We start from the raw sequence: 10,110 nt of genomic DNA, 5'->3' as shown, positions 1-10,110 counted from the left end.
TAAAAAAAAAAAAAACAAACCCACAGCAAAAACACTACATGTTGACAAGGCCCAGAAACAGTATTTCGTATTTTTTCCATAATTTCATAGGATGCATGTGCTATCACATGTCATCATTATAAGATAACCTAATATCTTTATGCATTAAAAAAAATCATTCCAATACACTGTATCTTACTTTTATGGAGAGTTCTGTTGCTGTTAGAATAACTTCAGAAACAAAGAAGATCACCATAAACACTACATTTATTTAAAAAAAAAAAAACAACCTGCATTTTTATTTAAAAATCTAATTTAGTTGCTTAGAACAATGCTGAAAATAGAAGTCTGAGTACAGAACATACTCATCTTGTTTTCAAGTTAGAAAAGGATCTGTATTTTTGTTTTTATAAGCTTTATCAGCATTTTTGCAAAGAAAATAATAACTGTATTCACTGAGTAAGCATAATATCTCTGGAATTAAATACACTCTTTTACTAGGCAGGTCCCAGCTTCAAGTGCAAGGTAGAACTGACACATACTGATGGAGCTAGGAGAGTAGTTTCATAACACAATGTTTCTGAAATATTATAGCAAATGTTTTGGAAAAAAAAAAATCCTGTAGAATTATCATTCCAATATGCATTGTAACTTATGTGAATTTACAGTATAGTCAGAAAAAGTGGTAAGTTTCTAGTAAGGTCCTAGAAGTCAGACAACGTAATTTCTGTTAAAGTTATACAGAACTACATTTATGGATGTTAATTTAGACTCTAGACATAAAAATAGGCATAAATGTTGTGGCTGTTCATATCAAACCAGGAAAGACCCAGTTATCTCTGAAATTTCTACACTGCAGCTTTTGTACTACCTTCACTCTTCTATTTCTGCCTCCCACACAGCAGTCCCATGTGTGAACTCATCCATGCGTGCAGCTCATGGAGCTCATCAGTTAAGCATCCTGCCTCTGTTCTGCAAAGCACTTGAGAACATTCTTTGGAGCTTTGCTTTATTTGAGCCCAGATATCTTGCAGATGTTTAATTTAAAGCTCATGTGTAGTCCCACTGAAGTAAATGGGATTACTAAAGTACTTAAAGTAATTCCCTGCTGAATCAGGCTTTTAAGGGTAAGAATAAATGTGCCTAATTTTTATTCATGCATCAGATATCTATAGACTAATAGTTTAAACTCAGCAGTTTTGTATCTAGTTAATATTAAATCTCTGGAGTGTAATATCTTTACCTGCTGCATCTACCATCCCTGCACCAAGGACCTTTTTAAATATAGCCCTGCAAGACAGTTTTTGCATACATCAGGCACTTAGGCTTTGCATACACAGTGTCATCAGACCTAGTGCTGTGATAACTACACAGCAACACAACTACACAGGGTAAACTTTCTCTATTTCGCCAACATACAACAAAAATTGCACTATTTTGTAAATGATAAATAAACTGCACCTGGACCTTGTATTTTCTGAATGTTACTGTGCTGGTTTTGTCTGGGATAGAGTTAATTTTCTTTATAGTAGCTTGTAGGGTGCTATGTTTTGTATTTGTGCTGGAAACAGTATTGATATTGCAGAGATGTTTTAGTTACTGCTGAGCAGTGCTTACACAGAGCAAGTTTCTTAGTTTTCTGCTTCTCACGCCACCCCACCAGCAAGGAGGCTGGGGTTACACAAGAAGTTGTGAGGGCACACAGCTGGGACAGCTGACCCCAAATGACTAAAAGGATATTCCATACCATATGACATCATGCTCAGGAATAAAAGCTAGGTGAAGAGGAAAGAAGGGGGGGATGATCGGAGTGATCGCATTTTGTCTTCCCAAGTAACCATTACATGTGATAGAGCGTGCTTTCCTGGAGATGGCCGAACACCTGACTGCTGATGGGAAGTAGTGAATGAATTCCTTATTTTGTTTTGCTTGCGTGCACAGCTTTTGCTTTACCTATTAAACTGTCTTTATCTCAACCCACAAGTCTTCTCACTTTTACCCTTCTGATTCTCTCCCCTATCCCACAGGGGAGGAGTGAACAAGCAGCTGTGTGGTGCTTAGTTGCCAGCTGGGGTTAAATCACGACAGTTACATGTATCAAAGACTTCAGAAAAGAACTGTTGTAAAGCAGAAAAAAAAATAGTGGAAGCAATTCCCTGTTGTGTACAAAATAAATGTAAACTCATTCATCTACCTGTAACTGCTTACTTCCTGCATAAGATAGAGTTGTGGAACTATTCTCAACTTGATACTGGGTAGAAGTGTCCAAGGAAAGAAAATCTGTGGATCTAAGGTATTTAACATATACATGCTACACATTGCATAAGATCATTACCTCCACCCTGGCCAGAAGCAAACACAAAGTGGCATGAACTGAGGATGAGACTCATTAATGCAACATTTGCCAGGAAAAAAGAAAAAAAAAAAAATCTACAACCTCATCAACAATGAGACACTCATGACTTCTTACATCATCAAGGCCTGGCTGAGTGATGCTAAGAGTTCCCTGCAAATCACTTCTATCCTCACATCTATCTAAATTTATCCCCTGTTGAAAACATAAGAGAAGACTGCCAGTGATTAATTCTTCTTGTCATTAGGCGTCAACTTCATTTAAATTGATTACTTCATTTAAATGAATACACCTGGAAATATAAACCACATGCAAAATTACCATTCATTTTAGCATCATTTGCAGGTCATTAAAAAAAGACTCACAAACAGACTTGTGATAAGAGAAGAAAATGTATGTGATTCCTTCTTAAAATTTTCATCGTTCAACCCCTAGCCCATCAAACCTTGTTTGTTCATCAGAACAAATATTAAACCTACAAAATTTAAATCAAGGGAGTAAAGCAAAGGACTAACAGGCAGATACTTATTTCATTAATGCAATGGTACATCTTCAAGGACTTGAGGCGGCCCCAATTAGTTCTAGGTTTGGGATATGATAACAGACATCAGACTGACAGCTTTAGGGATAAACAATTTATCTCTAAAAAAAACAGTACAGTAACATATATAGATCAGTAGTGCAATTACCCAGGTCATTATAATGGCAAATTCAGTTACTCAATAGTACAATTATTCACGTGGAAATGACAGCAAAACCAGTAATTCACCAATACTGAGCCAAACCTAATACCTGGGCACGCAAGGACTTGCACAACCATGGTTGTCTTCCTTATATCTAGTTTAAATCTACCCTGGATTCAGCCTGGAGAAGAGAAGGCTCTGGAGAGACCTTACAGTGGCCTTTCAGTACCTGAAGGGGGCTTAGAGGAAAAACAGGGAGAAACTCTTTAGCAGGGCCTGTTGTGATAAGACAAGGGGTAATGGATTTAAAACACAAAGAAGCAAACTCAGATTAGATATAAGGAAGAAATTTTTTACAGTGAGGGTGGTGGAACACTGGAACAGGTTGCCCAGAGAGGTGGTGGATGCCTCATCCCTGGAAACATTCAAGGCCAGGCTGGACGGGGCTCTGAGCAACGTGATCTGGTTGGTGATGTCCCTGCTCCTTGCACGGATGTTGGACTAGATGACCTTTAAAAACCCCTTCCAACGCAAACCATTCTGTGATTCTATGATTTGCCCTTATATCTGATTATCAAATATTGGGCAAAGGAGTACTTGGCTGGATTTAGAGCTATTCAGTCACCCAGCGGCCACGGGGCTGAAGACATAATGAGAGCTTCCTTACGAAGCTCCCAGCAGCGCTGTCCTTGGCAGGCCTTGATGCCGTTCACACTCCTCATGCCCTGTGTTTCTCAACGCCTGGTACTGGTGATTTGCCCCTCTGGGACGGTGGGTTCTGTCTGTGGTTCGGAACAGGGGCAAAGCACAACCCACCCGTGCTCTGCAACAACTTCAGCTTACAGCTTGTCTTAGAGCTTAGAGAAGGCAAAAAGTAAAATTAAGACTCGCAGGTACCACTGGAAAGCGCTCTCTCTTTTCGCCTACTTGTTGCAGGTGCTGGCAGGTGCTGCAGCCCGTCCGGGAACCCAAGGGCCGGGCATCGCCGAGGCAGGGCCGCGCAGCCGGAGCACGGAGCCGCCAGCCCCACCGGGCCTGCCCGGCGTCCCCGAGCACGGGTGGGCGCCTTTCCCCGGGAGGGGAGGGCCCCACACCGAGACTTCTCCCCGGAGGACACCCGCCTGCTCCCAGTCGCTCCCGGGGGCCTGGCCCACCCAGCCGCGGGAGCGCACGCAGCCCCCACCCCAGCCCGCGGGGCGCGCACCTGCCCGGCCGTGGCGGCGGCGGCGACCCGGGCCGGGGGCGGTCCCGGGCGGGGGGCGGAGGGGCGGGCAGGGAGGAGCGGGGGGCGGGCGCCGCTTGCTGCCGCCGCCGCGGGGCTGCGGCTAGGCTGGGCGCGGGCGGGCGGCCGGCCGGCGGAGCGCTCGCAGTCGCGGGGAGCGCCGGGGCGGGCGGGAAGGGAAGGGCAGGGCAGGGCAGGCAGGGAAGGAAGGGAAAGGGAAAGGGAAAGCGGGCGGGAGGCGGCGGCGGCGCCGCGCTCGCCCCGCTGCCCTGGATGACGGGCGGCCGGTTCGACTTCGACGATGGCGGCACGTACTGCGGCGGCTGGGAGGACGGGAAAGCCCACGGGCACGGCATCTGCACCGGGCCCAAGGGGCAGGGCGAGTACGCCGGCTCCTGGTCTCACGGCTTCGAGGTGGCGGGCGGCTACACCTGGCCCAGCGGCAACACCTACCTGGGCTACTGGGCGCAGGGCAAGCGCCACGGGCTGGGCGTGGAGACGAAGGGCAGGTGGATGTACCGCGGCGAGTGGTCCCACGGCTTCAAGGGGCGCTACGGGGTACGGCAGAGCCTCAGCACGCCGGCCCGCTACGAGGGCACCTGGAGCAACGGGCTGCAGGACGGATACGGCGTCGAGACCTACGGGGACGGAGGTGGGCGCCGGCGGGGGGCGCCCCACGCGCGGCGGCGCCGGGGTTGGGGGCGGGGGGCGCGCCTGCGTGGGCGCGCGCGGCGGGGACGGGGCCCTTCCCCACCCTCTCCTCGTGCCCGACCGCCGCCCTCACCCCGGTCCCGGGCGCGGGGGGGCCTCGTCGCCTCCATCCCCTGCTCGCCCAGGCCTGCGCCGTGCCCGGCGGCGAGCGCGTTCCTCAGCCTCGCAGGCCCCGCTGGCGGCCGGGGAGCGCCACAGGTGCCGGGCGGCCGCCCCGCCCCGCCCCGTGAGGAGCGTGCCGGCCCCGGCCGAGGCTGAAGCGGGCGCGGCGGGACGTGGGCCGGGCTCGTCGGTTTCTCCCGGCCGACTGGTAGAAATCCGCATTACTGCTGCCCGCGGACAGCTTTCCTTTTTCTCTGCTGAGGCGGCTGCCGGGCTCCCCGCCCGCGATAACGATAACCGGGGCCGGCAGCGCCCACCTCGGAGAGAAAGCCAGGCAGGCGAGCTCACTGGCTCGCTCCCTCCCTTTGCACCGGTTTCCTGGTAAAACAGCAAGAACTTACCCAAGCGAGCCCTTATGCCTCCTTACTTTGGTGTCAGAGGTAGCCTGGTACGCTCAATATGCTCGTCTTGTAAACAGGACGTTAAAGGTAATGTAGTGGGTACACAACCTGCGTAAAATCAATGAAACTTGGGCCCACCCTCGTGTCATAACTCGTATTTTATTGAGATACGGTGTAGTTTTAAACACACGGCTCCAAGTACAAGCTGTGTTGTGAAATTACACAGGCCTGCCTCTCGCACCCTTCACCACGAGAAAGCAAACGTTTTGAGGGCTGAGTTCCCGGTACGCGTGCGGAGAGGATGGGGCGCTCTGCCCTCCCGTTAAAGTTGGGAGCGGTTGGGAAGTCAGGGTTCGGTAAGGTCGCTTGGGATTGGAGCTTACCTGAGCGGTCAGTTAACAGTTATCCTGCCTCTGTCTTTTCATGTACTGGACAAAGAAAAAGTACACCTGGTATTTTTGAATTCACCCTTTGTTGCTGTAATCTCATTGGCATCAGCGGAAGTGCCACCTGCAACTTCGGCAGAGTTGCTCTTCAACTTGATTTGTTCCATTGTAACAAGAAAAACTGGTCTCAGTTTTGAGACGGGAGAGTTCTTGGAGTTTTTTTTGTAGAAATGCTGCTCACTCTAGCTTTGAGCAACGTGCTTAGGTAACGTGCAAGAAGTAGAATTTACCTAAATCAGAGGTAATGCTCACATGATGCAACTGAAGGACTAACCCAGGTATCAGATCTTTGAATTGATGCTGTTTCTGGTTCCTTCCTTCACAGAGTTTTCATAAGAGGTCAGTCTTTTCAGGATCGTGTCAGAGAATAGGTATTTTTGTATTAAGCAGAAGAGGAGACATTTATAGTTAAGGTCCTTTTTTTTTTTTTTCCCAAAAGACAAAATGCAGCAAGTTGGGTAAGATTCATTTCCTTCAGAAAATGAAATATATTGTGGTTTTTATACCTTGAACTATTTTAATCCTCTTTTTATACATACTTGTAGCTGTCTGAAAATTGTTTCCTGGTGTGGAAAGTTCTGATGCTCAAAGTCAGCCAAGATATGTGTTTGGAGATTTAAAAAAATTAAAAAAAAAAACAAACCCAAAAAATGAAGCGGAGCAAGAACAAGATTAGAATTTTAGTTTCACTTTCACTCACCACACAACGGACTTTACAATTTTTATTATATTTGTTTTGGCTAGTAGATTAGAAGCTGAAGAACAGCTGGACTTGCAGTGGCCTTTTTTTTTTTTTCTTTTTTTTTTTTTAATTTTCAGAAAAGTAAATTGCTGTTCCACGTAACTTTCAAGGAGTGATTTTCTCAAACTAAAGTTCCTTTTATCTTCTTCTTTAGGTTTCTTGTGTAATTTTAAAAATCTCAATGTAATATTGATAATTGGAGGTAAATTCTCTAAAATTTTAGACTACTGTCCTGGTTCTGGCCAGGATAGAGTTAATATTTACCTGAGCTGGGTGGAGAACTGAAGCTGGTAGCCCCTATGGCTGGGATAGTTAACTAATTAGCTAACAGCTGGGGTTAATTTACCCAAATTAGCCAAAGGGCTATTCCATCCCATCTGACATCATGCTCAGTATATAAGTGAGGAGGGTGCTGAAGGGAGGCTCTCCTAGTTGGAAGAGACTGGATGTGGAGATCTGTTGTGAGCTATTATACTGTATTTGTGTTCCATCACTCTATTGTTTTCTTGTCATTACTGTTAAATTTACTTTTTGTTTAATCTCAACCCGCGTGTTTGGTTTTTTTTTTGTTTGTCAAATCTCCTCCTATTCTCTCAGAGAGTGGGGGGAGTGAGAGAGAGACTGCGTAGTCTGGTCCCCGTTGGGGCTGAACTACGACAACTACCAAGGAAATCCTTTGTCCGAAACAGCATATGAAGCGTGCAGTTTACACTGTGAGATTGTTAGTCCTATTAATTGAAATCTGTTACCATGGCCCCAGTCTTTTACGTGTGAAGTCCCATTGATTTTAATGAAAGTACTCATGAATGAAGCAAAACAGCACATCATAGATGTTTGCAGATGTGTTTTTGTTTTCGTGCTCTAGGAACAATAGCCGTATTTGTACACTAGAAGAATGTCTGAAATGCTTTTACAAGGAAACTGGATTTACATATGTGTCTTTAACATACTGTGAAATATTTGAAGGAAAGCTTTTCCTTTATGATGACCTGAGAATACCAGCATAGGCGAATAACTGTTTACACTGTGCCAACTGCCAGTTTATTTTCAAACTTGCTAAGATCCAGGCCTCTTTGCTACTATTTTTTTTTTTCTTTCCCCAGTATGCTGTGTTGAAATGCATTTGTGGTATTAGGAGATGTATTTGAGGAAAGGAAAAGGAGTATAAGCATTGACAGTGTTCCTCAGTGCTTCTGCACACAACACTTTGTGCAACATGAGTAATATATGTCATGCTGTGTTTAAATGCTTAAAATTGTCACTCAGTCAAATCTCCAAGGAAAACACTGTGAATTATAAACCATGATCCCTATTCATTGCATTGCTTAAGCTGGGCCTTCAAGTGGCCTGTCAGGCTATTCCCTACAGCAATCTGAACTTTTGTGCCTCCTTTAAACTCCCTAGATTTTGTTGAATCTGTGTGAATCGGTGAGCCTACCGGAGCATTTTTTTAATAGAGGGACTAATTTGAAACTCCACTATGTGTAAATTAATTAGCAGTTTATGGCCCTGCCAGCAATGGCAATAACAAGCATCTTGCTGTAAGGTTGTACGTTGTCATTCCAGAGAGGTCAGTGGCAAAGGCATCTTAAGCTAAGGTCGTCCATAGTACATATGTTTGTTGGTTTCTAGGTAGTCGTCTTTCTAGATGTATGCTTGTCTAACATTTGAGTGTGAAAAGCATACAAAAATCTTGATGTTAACAACGAATTTGTAACATCTTCTGTGGTTTAAGTAAAGGATGAGTGTAAATGGAGTAGTTAAATAGGTCCTTGGCCTCTCATTTTTTTCACACAGCGTAGTTTTAAATTTTAGCCACAAGTAGGCAATGACATTTACAGCTGTAAGATATACTGTGGGTTTTTTTTGAGAGGGGTTGCACAATGTAACTCTAAGGAGGTTATGAAATTATACCTTACAGCAACTTGCCAACAACAACAAAAGGAGAAAAGTATACTTTCTAATAGTTCTCAGGCTCGAAATATAAACACTTTTTCAAGGGAACCGATTAAACACGAGATTGGTCAGTAGAAGTCATGGCTGAAAGTTATGAGGTACAAAGGATACCAAGGCTAGCTTTTGGAAAATTAATGCTGAACAATGTTATTATTTTGTGGTCAAATACAGCTTTAAATTAACTTGGTAATTACAGTGTTAATTAAAATTTTAACAGTTGACCCTTACAGGAACTGCTTTGGTGAGTCAACTGCAGCATAAGGTGAAGCAGGATAAGGTGTGTTTGTTGATATATTGTTCATGTTTGTATCTAGAGATAGGTAAAATTGCATATATTTGTTTCTTTATATGTGGGAAAAGCTTTTTTTGTCATGTCTTATGTCATATGCTGTAGTACTTTACTATATTGCAATATTAACATACCTCATCTTGCTCATTTAAAGTTTTCTAAAATTTCTTTTGTTGAAGAAGATGATACAGTTAGAGTTTGATATCATCAGTCACATTACTGTACAAGTCTCTTGTATTTTTATTCTGGACACTGCCCTCTGTATACCATTAAAATATTTTTAATCTAAAATGTAACTTGAAAAATCAAGGAAAATTAGTCAGTTTTTTCTAGCACTGGTGGCAGAAGCCTTTCCCTTAATGGATTTGTAATGGCAGAAGAGATAGTTGTTACCTGCAAGACTGCACAAAATTCCAACTAAGTATCTTTGGTACTTTCTAAGGACCAATTCCATATGAATCTTCCATTTCCTCATTGATTATTTTCTCTTTAGAAGAAGCTGGTATTGATTTTATTTCCCTAGTAGAAAGAAAAATCAGACAAATAAATAGCAGCACATCAGTTGTCCTTGTTTTAATGCCCTTATGGGCAACAGCGACCACTTCAACTTCTTTCTACAGAGTAGTGAAAAATACAAGTCCTAAATGAATTAATTATTTTTGAGCTTTCCATGTACTAATTAAAACTAAATATTAGTAAGAAAAATGACTACTTTTTATACTTTTATGAAATTTTATGCTGAAATAAGTTGATTCTGCTTCAAGTCTGCCATTCAAATAGCAAAATGGAGAGCCATAATTATGATTTGCTGCTCTAATGTAATATTGTGGTATAATCAAAATTAGAATTGGATTTATTATTTTAAAATGAAATTAACTGGTGCAGAATGTTAGAGAGATTGTTGTGTGTAGCGGTAAGTATATGTAGCCCGATTCTTAGCTCCAGCATAGCATTTTGATACTAGGGGGATCCCAGATATAATTATGGACAAAATGCAGTCATTTATGCTCATAAAATACTGGTCTGTTTCTGGGAAATGCCTGTTTAATAAAGGAAAAAAAAATACAATGTGGCTGTATTTTTGCAGTATTTACAGAATATGTCATACCAGCACTTTGTGCTCATGTTTCTATTTGTTCTTCTCCATATGCTGGGTTTTTTAAAATAATCATGTTTCTAGATTCAGCACCCTTACAACCAGTGCAGCAGTAGGTATCCAGGATACA

The 10,110-nt window shown here is 43.7% G+C and overlaps 1 protein-coding gene and 1 long non-coding RNA gene across 6 annotated transcripts in view; one reads left to right on the top strand and one right to left on the bottom strand.

Moving 5' to 3' along the window:
- Positions 1-2,705: 2,705 nt before the first annotated feature.
- On the bottom strand, positions 2,706-4,831 carry LOC147601824 (uncharacterized). Its single transcript, XR_015257714.1, has 2 exons — positions 4,691-4,831; positions 2,706-3,872 (listed from the first exon to the last, which is right to left on the bottom strand). It is a non-coding gene; the product is annotated as an uncharacterized LOC147601824 (long non-coding RNA).
- The window catches only part of JPH1 (junctophilin 1), an 85,949-nt gene continuing 80,303 nt past the window's right edge, over positions 4,465-10,110 (top strand). For all 5 annotated transcript variants that reach the window (XM_086740941.1, XM_086740942.1, XM_086740940.1 and 2 more), the window contains exon 1: positions 4,465-4,889. In XM_086740941.1, coding sequence (XP_086597067.1) covers positions 4,511-4,889 — 379 coding nt within the window. In that variant the 5' untranslated portion in view covers positions 4,465-4,510. The remainder of the gene's footprint in view (positions 4,890-10,110) is intronic.

The sequence above is a fragment of the Chlamydotis macqueenii genome, chromosome 2 (assembly GCF_036417535.1).
Source record: "Chlamydotis macqueenii isolate bChlMac1 chromosome 2, bChlMac1.mat, whole genome shotgun sequence".
Taxonomy (NCBI): Eukaryota; Metazoa; Chordata; class Aves; order Otidiformes; family Otididae; genus Chlamydotis; species Chlamydotis macqueenii.
This window is presented reverse-complemented; position numbering and strand designations above follow the sequence as displayed.